General features: G+C 39.2%; 1 protein-coding gene across 4 annotated transcripts in view; it reads left to right on the top strand.

The window, feature by feature from the left end:
- Positions 1-22,481, top strand: part of LOC124154493 (cytochrome c oxidase assembly factor 6 homolog) — a 127,640-nt gene that overhangs the window by 50,842 nt on the left and 54,317 nt on the right. For all 4 annotated transcript variants that reach the window (XM_046528266.1, XM_046528269.1, XM_046528268.1 and 1 more), the window contains one exon: positions 1,918-2,065. In XM_046528266.1, coding sequence (XP_046384222.1) covers positions 1,918-2,065 — 148 coding nt within the window. The remainder of the gene's footprint in view (positions 1-1,917; positions 2,066-22,481) is intronic.

Genomic DNA, 22,481 nt, shown 5'->3' with positions numbered 1-22,481 from the left:
TCTAGAATTCCTCGTAATAACTGCGAAGTAGTGGAGTCGTGGAGGTCCTCCATTAATGGCGGACTGTGTTGAAGCTAGGGATGAGCCGATTCCACTTTTTTTAAATCCATTTCCGATTATTTCGAATCGATTCCCGATTATCGATTCCGATTTCATCTATTCTTATTCATACTAACTGGTGGGATGTTGAATTTTCAGTAGCTTCGCTGTCATATAAAATTAAGAATTTAATGGAATAAAATGACAATTTTATTAAAAATATGTTCAAAAAGTAGCGAATTAGTACTATTGATATATATCCTCAGCTTTAATAAAATGATGAACACTTTAAATGTTTCAGAAATAAATTGTTATCTTAATAGTCAACAATGGCTCATGTGTGTGGAGGCATTTATGCCCCAAGCTTATAGTCTATTTTCAAAATATTTATCTTCCTAGAATCAAGAATCGATTTCAGGCGATCGATTCTAGATTCCGTGGCAGTGAATCGGTGGTATCGAGAATGGACGTTTGGAATCGACCCATCTTTAGCTGAAGCATAGACGTCGAGACGTGTGGAGTTTATTTTCAATTTCCCGTTGAGAATGATGAGAAATGCACAATTCGTCGGCATTTACCATTTTTAATGACACGTAAAACATAAAAAATATGTGGTGATGGTATATATGTTTTCATTCATGAATATATATTTCTGTAAACTTACGTTTTATTGTTATTTAACACTTTGAGTACCGGCTGCTTATTTTAAAGCCCTACTAAAAAATCCAGCCATTTTTACTAAATTCGTACATTTTTTAAAACATTAGCATCAAAAATATATTTACATCGATGTGTATTTCAGTAAAAATGGACTTTTCTCTTCTTTATGAATTAGTTGAATAAAATTTATTGCTAATTTTTAAATATATAATTTAACAATGAAAACCTACTGTTTTTTTAAATAAAAAAAGTTACAACATATAATGTACCGCCATAACATGCATAATAATTTTTATTACGCTCAATTTGAACTATTTAAAGCATGGAAATCATAAAAAAGCATTGTTCCAAGCAAAGCATTATAAATCCTAGATGACAAAAAGGGTCACTGCACCCTCAACGAACGGTTCTTTCCGCAAAAGAATTTTCACACAAAGTGGCCTAAGTTAAGGATGCCGGTAGCTACAGAGGACTTTTCGTCCTCAAGACATAAAGTGAACTCTTTTTCCATAGAGCAGTTGATTTTTGAAAAAACAGAACCACTAAGCAGTAAACTGGAAAGGTACCACGGGCGAAATATTACGGCTTCACGCATACAAAGCCAATTTAATAGAAAGACGTAATATTACGTCCATGGCAATCTTCAGAAAGGTTAACAGGACGTAATATTACGTCCATGGCACGCAAAGTGTTAAGGATTTATATTGGTGTTTATAAGTGTATTCACCGAGAGTCAGTTGCTCTGTTGTCGTATGAACGATTGAGTGTTGTAAATATTGACTCGTAGAGATCTCTTTTGGTGGTCATCATGCTAATGCTAAATAATTTGTCAAGTTCTATGATAATATTTCCATTATTATAATTCCATTACTATAGTTGTATTATTTTTATTATTATTAGAATGTATTTCCAAGCATTACTAAGTTAATACCCTCCGTCTCTTTTTAAAATAATTCATTACATCTTATCTTAATGGCCTCCTTAGCATGCCTGTTCTAGAAGTTGTTGAAAGGGCAGATTAACTTGGCGCTATTTCATTTTATCTTGTTGTCCCTAATGATGCTCGGTTCAGCCACGGCAGAGTTATCGGGATGTCCAAGTCTAAAATGCCACCGATATTCCGAAATCCCGAGAAGTCTTCACGCAAATAATTCGCCGGGAAAGAATTGAATCATATTTTCGCTGTCTAATCACTTCCCGCTTGCTTTCATTTTGCAGAGCGATGTCTTTCCCAACAAAGGACGAGCGCAAGAAATGCTGGGACGCCAGGGACAAATATTGGAGCTGTCTGGATGTCGCCCCAGAGGAGAAGGAACAGTGCCTTCAGCTCAGGAAGCTGTACGAGACGTCGTGTCCGGCGCAGTGGGTGAGCCAAAATCCCCATAACATGTCTTAAATAGCACAAAAAAGTACAAAATATCCATGCGCATAAAATAAATGGACTCTGTAGATCACCGCTAGCTTGTTAAGGGTTTGTCGAAAGGTGTCACCGTTTAAATATTTATTATTTTTTGGCAACGTTTTCCATTTTATAATATATGTGCATGATCCCGTTCCAATACTCTCTATCGATACTTCCTCTGCGCAAACGCTCAACAATCGCCCACCGAATCAAATCCGCTCATCTATTAGCCCTAGTGGAGGTTTCGATATGCAATCAAATGTACAATTTAAATACCCAGTATTCGATGTGGCATAAAATACCAATACACCATAAAATATTTAGGAAAATTTCGTATTCGTTGGTGATATTTCTAAATTTATCCGTGTTTCAACTCAACACAATTTTTTTTTTCATTTTGAATAATACAATTCTTCAATCAACCATCTTTTAATTTTTACTTGAAGTTCGTTTCTTATCACATGTTAACTTAATTACATGGAGTTTTATTAAATTCTTGAGGTACTAAAATTATACCAATAAACTTGATAAATACCCGTAAATTGGTATGGAAATCTTCTCGGTTCGTAAAAAAAAATTGAATCGAAGGTACAGAAAGCGTCACATAAAATTTTGAACGAATTAGGCTGGAAGCCCCTAGAGGCCAGGAGGCTGCGGCAGGCTTTCAGGCGTAGCGCGGGAGAGCGAGGTAAATCAACTCGCAAGGGAGAGGGAAGGGAGTCGTGGGATGCGTCCAATGTTGATGGGGTGGGCGGAGTGACGAGAGATTGAGGAAGGGACCTGAGGAAGGTGGCGAAAACGTGCGGGCACGCATCGAGGCGCAAACTAACTCCGCGGAAGATGAACAGGGTGCAGCACCGTCCTAAATTGTCACGGGTGAAGATGCAAGCAAAACGTTAGGGTATAATGGTAAATGCAAAATTATTCTATCACACATAGTGAGGAGGTAAGAGGTGGAGATAGAGGTAGAGGTCGCGGTACCTCGAGGTAACACAAATGCATTGCGTTTTACGGGCGCGAGGATAGTGAGCAAGTCGAGGTAGAGGTTTACCTCAAGGTTCACCAGGAGGCCGCGCGAGACCGCTTTCAAAGACAAACGAGTTTGTCTTTCGTGCGGTGTGTCACGAGGTATATCGGGAGGCTTCTCCGTGATTGGTGCGTTCAAGGACCGTTTCAGGTGACATCCTCATGCATTCCTAAAATCTGTCTAGGTATTCTTTCAGTTGTAAATACAGATGGTGACATTCTCGCACTTGATTTATTGTATGAGCACTGAATTCGCGATTACCTTACGCACCAATCAGCCACCACTTACATACTGACGACATGGCGTCACCATCACCACTACTATCGCTTAACGTTGTAAAAATGCTACAACTAACCAAATAACCGTTATACTTGATGCCACATGGTGAAAGACTGGCTCGTGGTCGAGGCTATGGGAAAGCTGCGTGCGTAAACCTCTTTACTTTGCGAAACAATCTCTACCTCCACCTTAATCTTCATCTCTACCTGTATCTCCACCTCCAAATCTACCTTCTCACTATGGGAGTACCCTAACACTTATCAAAGATTTACTTCAATCATCGCTTTGGGCCACATTTCAGAAAGTGACTGCAAACGTGAGACTGAAGTACGCCGCTCGCAATAGGGAACATGCAGAATTTTTAAAAAGTACTATAAAAAGAAGGTCCCTACCTCGAATGTACTCGCCGAAAATCTGGCTGATGAATAATGTTTTTTTAGCTGAGTTATTAGTCTTTAAAAATAAATCTTCATCGGCAGCTTTAAAACACGACGTCAAAGGAGGGTGACGTCACGGTACGGTATCTACTGATGGCAGTAAGGAAGCGGATAGAAAATCGGTCTATGCAGGGGCTCAAACGCAAATTTGGCGAAAATAACTGCTATTTTTACTTCGATATCTTGCATTCAAGGCTTTACCGCTCTACTCTCTCAGCGAAGTGAATAGTTTACCGTCCGATGACATCAGAAGGCGTTTCGGGTCACGTGACTTCAAGCGATATTCGAGCACTTTTAATTAGCATTTAATGACGTTTGTGGAGTACTATGTGAGTTTTGGCTTATACATTGGGGCTCGTGAGAAAATTGTCTATTCAGTGAGACTTACTACTATGATGAACAAATTTCATGCATGTTCCCCATTGTTACGATCGTTTAGCACTCCAAACAGTCGAGTCCGATTTCTTACAAAGCGATCGGAACTTTTCGTGATTTGAAAATATTCGCACGAAAACGATGTCAGCCCTCGAAGTGAGCCTATAAACTGACCGAGTAAACATTTTCAAAAACAACATATTCCGATCGCATTGCCAACGATTGGAATCGAACGTTCGGGTTGACAACCGTTGGGAATAATTCCGAACAGTATCGAGAACACCCCCCCCCCACTTCATTCTAACTTAAAGGACTCCATGCAATGGGAACGGTTCAGTTCCATCGTGCCATCGGCGTTGCCTCCAACATTGAATGGTTTCTTGAACAGTTCATTTATATATCTAAAAGCTCTCCAAATCGGTGGTCATTTTCCTTCGTAAACGCAGAATAACCCCCATTGTGCGACCAAAATCGTAGAAGGGACAAACGGTGTAAGAAGTGTGAATTTCAGTCGTAAGGAAGCCATTCTAATATTGCGAAATGATCACCTGACTTAACCCGGAGAACTTTAAAAGAGACCCATTATTTCAGGAGAAAGTATTTGATTCACACATTGAAATATCGAGAAGACATGATTTTGAGGAACCTTAATCGAGGAAGTAGAAAGTTTCCGTCACGGTGAGGGCTATCACTGTATTGACGACCTGCCAAAATCAAAATCAATCATGACCAATAATGTATGGATGCGACAGTAGAATTTTATTTTCACCGAAAATTTATCTGCCATGCGATCTACGGAATTCGTAAATATAGGAAGGACTCATAATATATAAAAGTATAGCATGACACACAATGTGTGTTGCATTTTTTGAGAGTATAAAATGGAATGAGAAATTAGCGTAGCATTTATTAGAGGCATTTATCGTCAGACCTGGAAATAAAGTGGGGTTATAATGTGATTTTCTCCGTGTCGATGTGAAAGATATCAATTTTCAATTGCTCAAGCAATCTAAGGCCAGCGCGCGGCCTCCGAGTTTCTAGCGGATCACAGCCTAATTCGTTTAAAATTCGTACATGGCGTGGAGAAGCCCACGCGGGTGTTGTCAATTATTGCTTGAAACATATTCAAAAAACAATATATTACAGCAAAAGGTTTCCAACACAACCATTGGAAAGTCCAGCTCAAAGTAATCTGGAAATGAGTTCAATGGATTGCCACCTAGCCAATTTTCCAGTATGGTTTTGAATCACATAGTTCTCACTGAGCATTGCATTGCACTCATCACCGCGCCGCGGACATTTTTGTAAACCGATTAAAACCCGACCGAAGTGGCAAGTGGCAACAGAAGTCAGCCTTTCATGGAATGGAATTGGGCATCCTCCATGCAGTCCCCTCGATTAAAACTGTGAATTACGGGAGAAAATATCTTGTGATGAACAATAACATGGATATTATAGTGGAGAAATGGAGAAATAAACTCTGGAAAGACACTGAACCAGCTAAGAAACGCCTCAAATACAGTACAGTGTGCGTGGCAGATTGCGGGAGAATGGCTGATGGCGTCCAGTCCATTCCACTGATTGTTTCATACACGCTCAAAGTTGTAAAGCTAATTTTCCGTTAAGTACTAAATTTAAGTATATTGCTAATTTTATTCTAAACCGGCGTTTACATTCACGACGGGGTATTCAGTCAAGTTATCCTAAGATAAAGTATTGTGAACGGGACTTCAGATTGGTGTACGACCAAAAGTTCACGGACAAGCAATGAAGTGTTAGCCGAAAATCGCCGAGATCACAAGAACACGTCTAACCTCAACGGCCTCCACAGACAAATTAAACGATGCATACAACTGTGAATTTTATCATATTTCAAGGACATGTATGCCAACATAATAAAAAAATTCCGACGGTCGAACTCTCCAAAATCACGAGAAATTGAAAAATTTAGTTCCCTTTGTTTTCTGAACGCACCGCGTACTTGGTGTTCTGGAAATTCCTACGAAGTGGCTTGCCTCTATCGCAATCTGATCTGATTTCTCAATTTTTCGGTTGTACCTGTTACCTACTATAGTGGTGACCCGTAAGAGTCTTACAAGTCTTGTTAGTAATTGTCTATAGCAACAGCGCAAGGTCTAATCGATCAATTTAAATTCCTAGTAATTGGTTGATTTTTTGTAATTGCAGTTGTTCATGAGTTATTAATCATTGTGTTAATTGTTAGTGTAGTATTATTTCAGTAATTTACGGAATACTTAAATGCTAGTATTTGTACTATTAGTTTCAATTTTTTTAAATAAATAAATTTGATATCGATATGTTTCTAAGGCCACTCATTTAATGAAAGTAGAGATGATGTAAGTTAAACTAATATAATTTTGTGTTATACATTTTATGTTCGAAGGACCTGCAGTACTAGGAGAACATACCTATTCTACCTATATATCTATCCACCTAACGTCAACAGGATGGGCATACGCGTCAGCAGTGGATATTGAAATGTATCGAATTCGAATTGTGCCTTAACTTGAAGCAGTCTGAAACGTCGTGTTAGCGGAAACCATAGAATCCGTCATAGCCGAAAGAATAATAACCAAAGATCAAGGTTTGTTTTCGTGTTTCCGACCGCGGGTGGATGGGGGTTGAAGGAAGAATTGGGGCGCGTTGTTTGAGCTCATTTCGACGTGCTGTTTATTGGTGGCGATTCTCGTCTTCTTCCGTCATCGACTCCAGAGAGAGATTCTTTCAGCACCCCGCGTATTGGGGGCGCTCGTGGGGGTTGTAAATAAAGGAGTGGAAGGGATGAGAAGGGGGGAGGAATTGCTGGCGGTGCACAATGGTTCAGGGACCCCGCAAAAATCAGGAAAACGCCCGAAGACGAAATGTGCAGTATGGAATGAAAAACTCATAATGGCCGTGTAATATTTCCCATCGCTCGTCTTCTTAACAAAAAGAAATCTGTGTGTTGGTGTGCGGTAAAGGGGAGAGTTTCACCGCCGCTGCATCGAAATGGAAGAGAGAAAAGTGTTCATTTGTATGATTTAACAGTTTGTATTTAAAGCTATTCATAAAACCACTGTAAGAGGATAAAGTAGGCAATTTTTAGAGGTTGGTCGTTTTTCGCTTTTGTTCAACTTTAACCTCATAGATACTGTTAACTTGTGGGCTCAGGAAAGAATAAATAGGGAAAGTTATGCACAATTTATATTTCAAATTTGACAATGTACATGCCAAGTTTCAACTTCCCAGCTCCAAAAAAATCCTTTTTGGGGTTTTGGCCAGCTTTTTTTTATTTCAGCCCACTATGCACAGTCACGAAAAACATGATCGGACAGAATAAATCGCCATGTGGAAGAAACAAAGTTTTTATTCCTTCAACTCCTAAAGTTGGGAGAGAGTGCCGGACGGTTTTTATCTACGTCTTACTTAGCCAAAACATCTAATTTTTGTTATTATTAAAATTTTAATTTTTAAAATGCAAGTTCGATAACGTGTAGAAATTTACAGATTCGAAAGTTATGCTCCAAAAACGACGGCAACGTCCAAAATTTCTCCTGATTATTATGTACCTTGCGTGTAGTTTTTACAAGCAACTCTGAACCAAGTGTTTAGGAGCATATAGCTGGTATCTCTTTAACAGAAAAGTCATAAAATCGTGCTCTGTACTCAACAAGCATCATTTTTTGGCACAGCAATAATTTATTGACAAATCTTATTTAGTGGGTAGACTTTCCAGATCACAAGATTTGAAGAGTAACCGAACGCGCGTTCAGATTTTTAGTATCCCTAATTCTTTTACAGAGTAGCGACGTGAAATTGGTAATCAACGATCTCTAAGATCTATGAATACTCATCCTTTGATTTCGATTGTTTGCCGTGCCGAATTTTTCACATTCCTGGACCACTCTGCGGCGTGATTGATGAGGACGGGGCAAGTATCTCGCCTTCACCGAGACGATTGACGCCTTTCAGTTTCAGTGGAGGTCAGTCGAGAAATCAGATCGGAAGAAGTCTTGCATTATTCTGGAAGTAAATATAAATCGACCGCCAATCAACGCTAACGCGAATTGAGCTTTCTATAATGCGAGAGCTATTTTTTCGAACTCCAATTGTGAGCGTTATAAACGTAAGTCCCATTCGCGAACCTTTTATTTATTTCTACATTTTAGATGAAAATAAGCGTGATCATCCTGATCGCTGTCAGTGTGAATCATGATTCAAAAGTCGTGGGCGCTTGAATGTTCTTCGCGCAAAATACGCTCGAGCCAGAATCTCACGATCCTTTTTTCGGTTCCTCAGAGTGATAGCTTCAGGGATGGATTTCCACGGACCAAAAGAGTGATCGCTCCACCCATCATTTACCATTTCGCTTATTTCTTCACTTTCCGAATTCACAACTGTTATTCCGTGGCGCTACAATCGCTGTTAGCGTCCGTACGTTCTGACTGGTTGTCATACGGTACAAATGATGGTTTTAAGCAATAGAAAAAAAACAATCGCCGAGTTATGGAAAAAGGGGTAGGATTTCCATCCTTGGATTCCCATCATTGAAAATGGTTGCGTGAAACGATCATTTTTCCGACGTAATTGTAGCCATCGCTGTAGCTATCGCTCGTAAGGAAAAAATGATCGTGTGGTTCAGTTTGAAGTCCGTTTAAAACTTGGGTGTCCCTGGCGGAGACGTCGATTTTGGGCATGACCTATTCTATATAGAAGAAGTAACGTCACAGGTGGTGCACAAGGTGTCTAACGTCTAACCTCAGCGGCTTCCAGAGACAAATGCAACGATAAATACAACTGAAAATTTTATCATATTTCAGGAGCATGTATGAAACATAATAAAAAAATTCCGACAGTCGAATTCTTCAAAATCATGAGAAATTTCAAAATGCAGGCCCCTATATTTTCTACGCACACCTCGTACTTGGTGTTCCGGACATTCCTACCTAGTGGCCTGCTTCTATCACAATCTGATCTGATTTCTTAAATTTTCCGTCATACCTATTTCTCAGAGATGGCAAACAAAAAGTAGTTCTCGACGGAATTAGCTCTGATGTAGTAAAAGTTACATCAGGTGTTCCACAAGGAAGCGTAATCGGCCCCCTTTTGTTCATTATATACATTAATGATCTCTGCTCCCGCGTTAGCAGTAAAATATGCTTATTTGCTGACGACGCTGTCATCTATCGTGAAAATAGTGATCACTCTTACTATGAAATTCTATCATCTGACCTAAACAACGTTCATTTGTGGAGCCAAGAGTGGGGACTCGAACTTAATCTGAGCAAATGCATGGCGTTACATTTCTTGCGGAATTCGTCCAATTCTAGCCATGTTTATGCAGTGGATGGTATTAACATAAAGGCAACAGACGAAGTGAAATACCTGGGAGTTACGATAACCTCGAAACTCACGTGGGGAACACATAAAGAATATTTGCGGCATAGCTCTGAAGAAATTAGGATTCGTCAAGCGTAATGTGGGAAGATTTTCGGATGAGAAAGTGAAAGGAAGGTGCTATTTCGCTCTCGTCCGACCGCACCTTGAATATGCAGCGATCGTATGGGATCCGATGCAGAAAGACTTAATTCGCGAACTCAGCAAAATGCAAATGAAGGCTGCGCAGTTCGTCAAAAACCGCTACGGGCGTACAGACAAAGTCACTCAGATGTTAAGCGAATTAGGCTGGGAGCAGCTAGAGACTCGGAGGCTGCGCGCTAGGCTTAGATTGCTTGAACAATTGAGAATTGATATCTTTAAGAGCGACACAGAGAACATAATATTAGAGCCACACTATTTTTCCAGGTCCGACAGAAGCGATAAATTAAGAGAGATGTTTTGCCGAACGGATAGATATGGGAATTCGTTTTTTCCCCTAACCATTAAGGACTTTGATAAACGCTAGTCCCAACTTCGTTAGAGCACTTCATCTTTTATGTGTATATGGCTGGTGTCCTAACACCCGCTGCCACACGCCTTTTAGGCGGCTTGCGGGGTATTTTATAGTATCTACACTGTGCAGGTTAAATTTTTCCCTTGTTTGTTGCGACTTGACCCAGTGCGAAGCGCTTTGCTTCCCCTCCGCAGATCCCCACCCATTTCAACTTTCCCTTCACTCGCTGGAGTTCTGCGCATTCAGTGGCCGTCAAGTTTTGACCGGACTACACGTGCCCATCGGACAGCTAGTCAGTCTAATTAATCACCTGACTGTTTACTTTGCCGCAAGCATAATGATGATTTTACTCTTGCTGTTTTTTAATTATGAGTTTCATACTTTGAATCTTTACGAGTAGTTATCACTGAACATTGTCCTGTTGCAAAGAGGATTGGAATTTCGGTATTTTCCTTCAAATTCATGTGGTGGAAGGCATAATTATGTATAATTTTAAGTTTTTATTTCTTCCAACAAAAAGCAATGTTTACAAAATGAGAATTATTGAGATTTGTACAAGACTATAGGAGTTGTTATCCGTGTATAAATATTATCTGCATTTCGGTTTTGGAAAGCGTTCATAATCTTAAAAGGGATCATGAATGATTTTGATTCAACGTCCAGGGGGGTTTCATTTGGCAATCGAATGGGTGTCCCTTCGATTGCCAAGTGATACTGTCGAAGAATAATGCAACGCCTTGTGTCCGCAACCCGCGTTACTGAATGTTCAGCCGTTTGCATACTCTCCTCGGCGTTAAAATAAATGAAGTCTATAGGCCTGTTTCCAGGAAGAACTAATGAGCGAAAAATAGAATGGAGCACTTGAGAAAATACGGGAAAACAGTATGGGAAAAATTAGAGCACTGTCTGTGAGGGCTTATAAAAAATTTACGCGTACTGGGCGCCATCTATTATTCTCCAGAAGAACTAATCTCTATATGCCGCTCACACTGTATTTAAATCGAATCGAGTGGCTTCTTAGCTACATCGATGTCTTTTCCGTGGCTAACTTCTGCATTACTTATTATGTCTATGCTTTTTTCATCCAATATACGTTTTTCTCTATTGTTCACGATTTGCATTGACAATACATGGGGAAATGGCGCATGGAAAAAATTAACACAACTCCTGGAATATGTATTTCACGCTTTTAGATTTTTAAATGACTATATCTATATTTGCGATTTAATGAAAGGTGAACAATTTTAAACGTGCGAAAACGCAACGGCTAAGTGTGAATGCTGGGAAAAGCTCGTGTGACGTCATTCTGGTTCCCGCTGCCGCCCTATGAGGTGACATTGGGGCGACGCTATGAGCGCTGATATGATGCAGGCTGACAGCAGGTAGTGCTTGGCTTAAATAAGGATTATTAATACCCTATCAAACGAAGGAAACTTTCGGACCATAGGCAATTATAATAGGTGATTATTAAGAAATGTTTCCCTGAGCTCTGTGCCACATGCATTCATTGGTAATCTCACAAGACGATGTAAAACTCCCGACTACCCGTATAGAATCTGGGTCCCTGTGACGTCACGTGGAGTGGCATCGCATGGACGCCAATATGGCCTTTTTCAAATGCGGTTAAAATGGACCATTGCTATTCGTCTAAACCGGTATTTCTTAAACCAAATAATTTGTATATTGTTAGATCTTTTAAAAATGACACGAAACTCTCGGCTTTACACATTATTAGCACAAGTACAACACGACCAAGCGTGTGCTCAGGCCAGGGCTCGCATCCAATATGCCGCCTCCGGACAGGCTTAGCTCGTCGTCAGTTCTCCTTCCCCTCGCGCACGCTAGCGGCGCTCCTTCCGCCACATCCGTCGTCAGCCCGACGTATCCCTCCGCCGTGATACTAGCGCGAATTCAAATGCTGCTAACAATATTATGAATACACTAATGGTTGGTTACGAATCGCAATCAATGCCTATCGTTTTTTTCCATGAAGGAATCTTCCCTATTGTCCCGTCTCGTCAAAGTCGTGGTACCCCAACACTAATTTTTGCGCTAATTTCTCCATGTTCCGCGCTATTTTTTTCTCTCTACGCCGCCACTTATGTACTTGTGTTTACTAGAATCTCACGCTAAGTGCTCTCTATGGTTAACTTATTGCTAATTTGATTCGAAAAATGTCCCTGTATTATACATTAAGCGAGGGGCTTGGTTTGGGTTTCATTCAACTATGTAACATCTAGCGTCGTACAACTTTACACGAATTAGGCTGGGAACCGCACCGCATGAATTTGCCCGCTATGATTAGATTGCTTGATTAATTGAGAAGAGATGCATTTCAGTTCGATATGGAGAACATGAAATTGGAACCCCACAGTATAGACACAGTAAGTAAGACCCCACAGTAAGCCCGACAGGAACGAAAATTAAGAGAGATATTTTACTGAACTGACTATGTATTTCTGCGCCGGATCACATATGTTCACTGCGTATTGAACGAAGTGGACGAAGTATCACCTCTCATTTTCTTTTTCATTCGAAAATCTTCCCACAACACGCTTGACCAGTCCTAGCTTCTTCGGGACTCTGCCACAAATATTTCTGATAGTAATGCTATGGTTGAATTTTGGACTGGACTGCCTTGAATTATGCCATGTGTGATGATTAACTTAGGTTTTTGTTGCTGAGCAACGTTTATGATAAATTAATATATATAATAAAGTATCCGTCAATTATTGATTGGGCCGTGACGTTACCGTTGGTTACCGTTGTTAGGGCTGGAATGGACAGAGTGAAGTGGTAACTAATTTCATAGCGACAATGAGTACACCATATTAGAACCCGACTTTATTTCCAGGTCCATTAGAAACGATGAATTGTTTTCTTCTTGCGGAGTGATAGAATGGAAATCGATACCATATCCATGTCATCGAGCGAAGGTCCTCGCCGAATCGATTTTGGTCCCTCTCATTCGCTTTAGGTAAGACCTCTCGTTCTATTTCATACTCATGGATATACATACCCACTAGATATTTGAACATTCATTCCCTTCATGTCAATTGAGTGTGCTGCATAGCTACTGAAAAATTATTTGACGCTGTAAATTAACTTGCAATTTCTGTTAGGGTTTAATCAACCGACGCCTTTCAATGTAATAATAATAATTCTGTTGAGGAATTATTTTTATCTCGTGTAGACATGAATATGCCATGAAATACTTTTCTTCAAACTGTGTGAAATTACGAAATTGGCTTTGAACGTTAGAAAAGGTCATGCAATTTGAGCTAAATATTTTAGTGGACACCATGTGCTCTGTGGTGGAATTCTTATTACTACTTTTATTACGCAACTGCTCTTATGGTGTGTTGAAATTTGTGTATTACTCTGCCCTTTTTTGGATGTTTATTTTAAACTTTTTCGGTCTTCAATTTAGTTGATTTTTGTAAGGCTCTGAGTGCATTAATGTTCCGACGTATTTTTATTCGTTGTTCCCGGTCTTGCTTAACATTTAAATTATCTATCTAAAGGAAACTATTTTCGATGGATGAAGTATTTTTTCGTTGAAAATTCTTATTTGGTCGTCAGCATAATGCAAAAAATACTGGCTTTGGTCTCATGTTACCCTCCATGATTTAGTTAATTCAAAATACTACCAGTAAAATAGCATAGATTCATAATTAGAGGTAAAAAACGGAGTTCTTGCAACAAGAATGTCATAAGTTCTGTACTCTCCCTTTTGAAAGCTTCAGCCTCGCTGTATGGCTTTGGACTCCATTCAGCGGGGAGGCCTTACGAATGGATATCTAAATCGAATAATCAATCGGACGAAATGATGGGAAATAGGGGGATATATTGCCGATACTGGATTTCGGATCGAAGATGAACTGTGGAGATACGTCATTATGGTTGACAGGTACTCGTATCAATTGAAATGTATATACACTGAAGTAGGTTATATGTATTTACACTGAAGTAGGTTACATGTATTTACACTGAAGTAGGCTGTTAAATGCCGAATCCAATGTCAGGGCATTATCATTAACTGGCGTCTCCACTTAATACCTATAAAAATGCTCTTTTTATAATATCCGTTATAATGATAGTATTAACATTTGTATATATTTTGTGACTAGGCACCTTAGAAGCATGGCATAGGTTCACATCATTAGTTTAGAGTTCGACGAAGAAATCAAAATAAATTTTCCATTCATTGATAATTTCAACAATTTTTCACAATTTTAACGCAGCAATCAAATAATCAGAGCAAGAAGACAATTACACCATGAGTTAAAGTAGCATAAATATTGATACAAATTGTGCGTCAAATATTTTATTATATAAATAAATAGTATTTTTAATTTGAACAATGATAAGATTTTGCATATGTGTACTTGTATTATCTGTAGGAAACTAGCTGTCAAAGACTCGAATGGAAAGTTGGAATCAATTGGAATATTATTAAGCTAGACGTACCTTAAAGGTAAGTTCTCGATCAATTATGGTTTTGCATGAATATTGATCTGTTATTATTAATTCCCTGAAGGACATTTCATCCATTTTTATAGTTGGTCGTTGAGGATTTAGCTTGAGCTTGATTGGTTCCTGCACCATTGTTAGATCTGACGTAATTAGGTCTCGAGTGCCCTTAATGGTTGAGTGCCCTTGCTGCCGTGGCGTTCGCCAAAGAATTTATTGGTGGATTTTTTTCCTTCCGGAAGAGATCATTAGTGATTCATTCCATGTGAGAAGGGGGCTTTTCGAAGGTTCGGGTTGTAAATTTAGCGCTAGAAATAGCGACAGTTACTTTGGAAGCCTCATTTTCCTGCCTGCGTGCTCATTCTAACTCAACGTACATTGCGTCTATATTTACGGACCTCCCGCAATTTGTGGTGTTTATGGCTTACGAGAATGTTTTCTTTCGCATCACTTGCCCGTTGCGTTCTTTATCTGTTTATATTTCTCGCTCGCTTAGTAAGTAAAGAGAATTTATCTTGGGCTAGATGCCGTTATGTAGTATCATCTTTGTAAAACATGGATACCTTTTTTTAAATACTTTACACCTATGTGATATTTACCAATGCATTCAACAATAGTATAACACCTAGCGTTTTTTTGCACAAATTAGGCTGGGAGCCGCTAGAGACTCGGGGGCCTGCGCGTTATGCTTAGATTGCTTTAGCAATTGGCAATAGATATTTTTCAGCATGAGAACATGAAATTAGAACCCCGCAATGTGATCAACTCCGACAGGAACGATAATTATGGGAGATGTGTTACTGAACTAAGTCTTTCTGGGCTGGATCCCATATGCTCCCGGCATAATCTAGATGCAGCCGAATGAGTGATAAATAGTACCTCTCTTTTACTGTTTCATCCGAAAATCTTCCCAAAACACGCTTGACCAATCCTAGCTTCTTTAGGGCTCTGCCAAAAATATTTCTGATAGTAATGCTATGGTTAAATTTTGACTACCTTGACTGCCCTGAATTATGCCTTCTGTGATAATTAACTAAGCTTTTCGCTGCCAACCAACGTTTATAATGAATTAATTAAGTCTCCGACAATTATTGAATGGGTCGGTGACGTTACTGTTGGTTACCGTTGTTAGGGATGGAATAGACGGAGTGAAGTGGTAACTAATTTCAGGGCTATGCGGAGAATATCATATTGGAACCCGACCATGTTTGTGGGTCCGACATAAACGATTAATTTAGAGAGTTATTTTGCCGAACGGATAGGTATGGGAATCCGTTTTTCCCCCGAAAAATAAATGACTTAAATAAATGCTAGGCCGAAATTCGTTTGAGCATTTACTTTTTATTTCTTCCCACCCCCGGCCCGATGCCTATTGATGTGGGGTTTTATATAGATGTAAATAGCAAAATGATACTCTCTTGTTAGGGGTGGGAAACAGCACACCGGATAATATTTACTTTTTCATTCAATTTATTAATATTACGAGGTTAAATCCTGAGGGTTCCTCGCTATTCGTCGTTTATCTATACGATTGGATATCTTTATTTTTGAGATATCAACTTTCGCTGTGGAACTGTGTGCCTATATTGGATCCGAGTTAGTTTTTACTGGTAGAAAATTTCATTGTACATTTTCAATTTCATTTGCTAACGACCTTTTTTTCGTTTCGCTAAGTCCTTTTAATTACCAACGCTTAAAGCTATTTTATGAGATCTGGTTATCGCTAGCCGTAAGATGATACAAGCTTCCACTTAATCTAGCGCTGACTGAATGTTTTGGTTGGCTTGAAGTCTTGTCTTAAACGGAAATTACCCGGAACTTTCGACCATCTATCCAGGTAATAACACCTTGTATGAAGTGTGGCAGGATGTGGTGGAAATTCTTAATGTTAGTTGAATAGACATTGCAATATTTCCTCAGAATCTATTTTCGCTCGATGCGTTTCCTTGTTACAACAACATCATTTTGCGTTGCCACAACAACGATGTTTCAAATATTGCGTAGCAACGAATCGGATCGTGCGGAAAGGAATTCAGTGCAAATGTTACAATGCCGTATTTTTTACTACCCTCCATGTAAAGTCAGAGGTTGTGTCGTCTAATGATTGACGTTAACCAGATATTTTTAAACCGACCCTTGAGGTTTGTTCTGGTTTCCCGTGTGGTTTATTTATGGTTGAGCGGAGCCTCGTGGAGAGGCTAGAGGAATTAATGTTAAATTAGCGATCCACTTTTTCACTTTGTTATTTTTGGAAGATACTCCAGTCTCGATGGGGCGAAACTAGCCACGGGCCAGGTGGCTCACACCAAGCCATCAAAACAGCTAATCAATACTGTCTTTCCTTTGAGTCACTCACGGAGACTGAATTAGCTTTCAATTTTACGCGATTCGCCTGAGAGCGTGAAAAAAATCGAAGAGATTCCATTCGAAGGTTGTAATTTATTAATAACTGATGAGGATGGGTTTTTGAAGTGTGATGTTCCGAATGTGATAATTTGACAAAATTTCGCCTACGTTCTGCTCTTTTATGCAAACATCACCAGGGCTGATTACAGCACCATTAATAATATAGCGTAAGTAATTTTACGATAAAATTTTTATTTACTCCTATGGCCATGGAAACCCAAGATGGCTTTTCACCTCGCCAAAGACCCGTCTCAACTCTACGCTGTCTCCCGTCATTTATATTTCAAGTCTTCTTATATCCTTCAGTGTTTGCTCTATCTCTAATACAGTCTTGGTCTTCCTCGAGATCTTTAAGTATTAGGTAAACCATTAAAAACCTATTTTATCATGCTAATTTTGTCCCTTCTTAATGTATGGCCCAGCCATCTTAAACGTTCGCTTTTAATTTTTGCAATTAATGCGGCTCATTATAAATCTATCTTCTCCGGTTTTTCTGTTTCTCCAAACTCCTACTTCGTGAGTAATGAATTATAATAAAATGATACTAAAAATCATCGGATAAGTACAATCATTTATATTCATGTTACCATATTGTAATTATTTTGTAAGTACTTGAAAAGTTCTTGCTCCCAGTGTGTAAGTTTTTGTTTTGCAAAATTACTTGCAAACTTTGTGTAATGCCTGATTTTTTTCCCGGCCAACAATGACTGTGAATATTTATCGGGTTCCATTCCGGGTAAGATTTTTGATACATCATTCCATTTGGATTGCTGAATATCTGAGCGCAATTGGCGAGTCGCTTATTGAAATGTTGAGAGAAGATGGGTGTGCGGAAGATGTGGAACCCGATAAATCTTGTAAAATCGTAATTCTTAGATCTCACATCGTGGAATCTTTCCATGTTGAAATATTAACACAACTTTGTGTATTCCACTGATTTATAACAGAATTCTTCCGTTGGTTATCGTTGCTACACCATCATCGGGTCTTTTAAATTCAAAGGATATGCGTTGAGCGGCGGTATTTATGCATGAAGGTCGGGAAGAAGAAGAGCATAATTTATTCCCCAAAGAAGAGAACCGTGTATAAATCTATCCGACGATTTCCAATGTTTTTTATATTGTATCCATTGAAAATATCGAGTGTAAGTCGCCAGTTTGCGCAATTCAAAAATTATTCTTTTTTCAACGTTTCGGAGTTTAATCAATTCCATCTTTAGGTTTATAATCATGTGAGGGTGCCACACGTACACCTCATAGCTTATGTAACAAAATCGATGCACTTTTAAAAGGGATAATTAACTTAGAATTAGTTATTGGGGCACATTATTATTGGTACTTCATATTTGAATCAATCCTCCAACATTTGTGGTATTAACTGGAATAAATATAAAAAAAAACATAAACATATCTTTAGAAACCTCCGAAAAACGCCTCTATGAGTCAACATTTTTACTAATGTTGTTGTAATCAGTCCTAGTGATGTCCGTATATAAGATCAAAGCTTTGATAATGAAGGTAGACGTTTAATTATAATTTAAAGACTCATCCCCGTCAGTTATAAAGAAAAAAGTGGTGTAGAATTACAACATACAGGTAGTTTTAACCATTTGAATTTCTGTGGTTAAAGAGGATCTCCGTAGAAGATAGATTATTGGCTTCGAACCAGAGCGTCGTGGGTTGTATCCGACAGCGAGTGAAGTCTTAGAACACTTGACCTATATGACCTGTGACCTTTTGAACTGAAAATGGGGCACATCGCCTCTTCGGAAGACATACTGTCAAAGGAACTTCATAGTGGTGACATTTCGACTTATTATTTATTAAGGTCGTGTTTTAAGGTAGTGTCATGGCTTCAAATTAATAAAAGTAACGTAATCCGGTGATATGTCGCGAAAATTTCATGATGTCGAGTCTTCTCTTCTAATTTTCGTAGAACTTCCGCGCGTTACCCACAAGATCCATCGCTTTGATTTTCACAATTTTTCTATGACACCACAATGACATCAACAAAGAATCGAGGAATCAAAATTAAAAAATTTAATATTTGCGAGGGAGATCTTAAAAATGTCTTCAGGGAGCTCAATCCACTCGTTCATTCCTCTATGCAGGAAGGATTACTATTATTTTTTCTCTCTTCTTATCTTGACCTTGTTTAATACATGTTATGATATTTCCTGGAGTTTAGGTCAATGCATTTAATGAAAACAAGTTATAGCCAACGTTTCGATTTATTTTAAATCATCATCAGAGCTATGAAAGAAAAAACATGAACAATATAAAATACAAAGATAACAACGATGTACAATATTTTTACATAAAAAAGTTACGATCGCATTTTTTTACACAATAATATAATTAAAAATATATACATATATACACATCTATATGTATAAGAACAGAATAGAATACACAAAAAATTTTGACATACCTCTAAACTTTGTACATATTTATTGATGTTATGTTACTAATGTATTGCCACAAAATTTACTTAAGGATTTTTATGTAAGGATTACTTCAAAATGTCCGTTTTCTACTTCTTGAACTTATTTTTGAATTCGTGATCGTTCCTTCCTATCTAGTGGAGCGAGTCCAAGCTTCACAATTATTATAAACAACGAAGTACCCATGCGAAAAGTTTTCGCGCGTATCTTGAGTTTGTCTATTTTAAAATCGTGGAAAATACTTCGCTACTAGTGTGGTGGATTTGGCTTCTTTCTCCCCACTCCTACAACTCTATCCTGGGAGCGCGGTTAAAATTATTGCCAGCTCCTATATATTTATAGTTTCTCTCAAGCGTGTCATTAGTTTGAACGCTCGGAATGTGTTTTGCCATTTTATTCCGAAATAAAATATTTCGAAATGGAGGAACGGGAAGACTTGGGATAAACTCCAATGGCGTTGGTTCGGATCAGAATCGGGGCCATCTGTAGTCAATCGGCCAAAGGTAACTGTGATGAATCGATAACTGTGTTCTTTTGCATTGATTTAGTCTGTAATTATATAACTTAAAAGTATACCGGGACTAGCCGCGGTGATAACTTATACGGGAGTCACCCGCAATGCACAATCGTGCGAAAGATCCACAGAGAAAACATCATCCGCTTTGACCGGGATTCGAACCCGGATCCCCCGATTTCCGGTCGAGTGCTTTAGCCAGTTAAGCTACCGAGGCGTCTTTATACATGTAACATACGTGTAATTATATAAATGGCCTAGCGTGCACATAGGTACGCAACTTCAAAAAATAGCATAAAAGGCATTTCCATTCATTTCATCTGCATATAAGTATCAATATTACTACCTACTTCTATAAAAGATACATTTTCCGGCGTAATTCGGTGGAAATGTGCGACACTTAGCGTAATTAAAAGTACTTGTCTATTTCCACACTTCTTAATTCCACCCGACCCAGGTTTCGGCAAATAATGCATTTTGAAGGTTGAAATGTCTTGAAAATGGCGTTATGTGCCGAATCCGGGGTGGGTTGGAGTAAATAAGCAAGGAAATAGACAAGTGCTTTTCATTATCGATGGTTAAGTTCTAACAACACGTATCTCAAAATTTGACCGGTTTGAGACAGGTATCTTTAAAAAAAGTGTAATGACATTAAAAAAATAAAATTCTAGCAATAACAACTCTTTGTTTGCAAATGTATTCTTCTTTTCAGTTTTATGGATTTTTTGTTTTTAATTTCAGTGTGCAATTAAGAATATAAATAGTTTCTATTGGTCTTCTGAAAAGTTGCTATTTTTGAGGTACGTGTTGTTACAACTTAGCCGTCGTTATGTTTAATACCTGTTTCCATCCTAACCGTTCATTTCTTCACGTTTTCTCAACAAGCGTGCACCATTTATCATAGTTGAATGCTGAAATGCACTGTATATACCTACCTCTCGGCTTCCACCGAGTAACGGCCACCGTCAAGTTCTAAGTTTATCCTACCTTTGAAACTGAAAAAATCAATAACTGTAGTGATACAACTTTTTTGCGAGTTACGCCTTTATAGACTCTATCTTTACCTTTCTGGCTTTCAACCTCCGACTCCTTTCTTTCCACCTATGACGCAACTCGTATCAATTTTCCATTTTCTGTTTCACTGACTTTTCCCCGATTCCTAGTCAAAATATTAAAAATTTCCCCGAATTAATATCGATGGCAAAGCAGTCAAATATGAGAGGGTGAGAAGCCAAGGGGTACAAGTGATATTTTTCTCAGCGGAGTAAGGTTAATTGTTAGAAGAGAAGCAAAAAAAACCTGGTTGCCAAGGGAAACGAGTGAGTCTCTGTTCTGTGCTGACATCGAGTGGAAAACCAAATGCACTTCTAAACATCTAATTGATCTCGTTTGTTTTCTATAGCTGATTTCTGTACCTAACTCTGTTTAGAAAAAGAAATCACTTGCACCCCTTGTCTTCCCACCCACTCATATAAGGATGTGTGGGAACAATGCAGCAAGGCGCATGTACGCGCACCCTCTGCCCTGCGAACCGCCTCATTAGTCGCGTGTCATGGAAAAACGTAGCCGGGTATATTATGGAATAGAGTCATTAGCAAGGAAGCGAGTTAATAGGACTTATGTTTGAGCTTGCATCTCAGTAGTGAGGCATGGACGATGGTATTCGCCGTGAAATTAAGGTTGGAAGCTTTCGAAATGTGCTGTTGTAGGAGAATGATGGAGGTGGAATCGATGGTATGGTATGGTATTTGGAGGAGGCGACCGACAGCTGAGGTCATTTGCGCCATGAGGGAAGGGTATGGATGGAAGGGTGGAGAGAAACCCGGCGTCGGCGTTAGCCTGCTCTTTACGAAAGGCGCCAAGGGGATCACGGCTTAACGTCCCATCCGACGGACGGAGTGTCACGCTTGAAATGTCCTCCACACAACACTCAAGCAGGGATCGGGCAGGTCTCTGAAAATTCTCTGCCAATTCCGGGATTTGAACCCGGGCCCGCCGGGTGGGAAGCCAACACTCAAGCTACCTCACCAACCCGATCCCCCAGGTCGATTCGATAGATCGTGTGAGTGATGTGGAAGTTCTGAGAAGAGTAGAAGAGAAAAGGTCTTTTGCAAATCTTGGGTGGGAGACGGGACAATATAATCAACAAAATAATGAAACACGAGAGACTAATGAAGATTACCGTTGAAGGACAGGCAGAAGGGAAGAATGGCGGACGTAGAACACGGGTGATATACGTGGAGCAGATGATGTAGGACGCAAAGCAGAAGAATTATGAAGGTATTAACAGATTATCCGATATGAGATTTGAGTGGATGGCTGCGGCAAACCAATGTTAGGGCTCATGGTGATGGTGCAGTCAGTTCATACGGGTCATTTTGAAAGATTTGAAAGAACGATTCGTTGGCATGAAACAAATCACGTGGCTCGAGTAATCGGAATGATGCGGATTGCCTACCTAGTAGTAGTAAAAAGCTTTCGAAATGTGGTTTTATAGAAGAAATATGAAGATCTAACACAGGGGTTCTCAAAC

This window comes from Ischnura elegans, chromosome 2 (genome assembly GCF_921293095.1).
Source record: "Ischnura elegans chromosome 2, ioIscEleg1.1, whole genome shotgun sequence".
NCBI lineage: Eukaryota > Metazoa > Arthropoda > Insecta > Odonata > Coenagrionidae > Ischnura > Ischnura elegans.
Note: the sequence above shows the minus strand (reverse complement) of the source record. Positions and strands in the feature narration are given on the sequence as shown.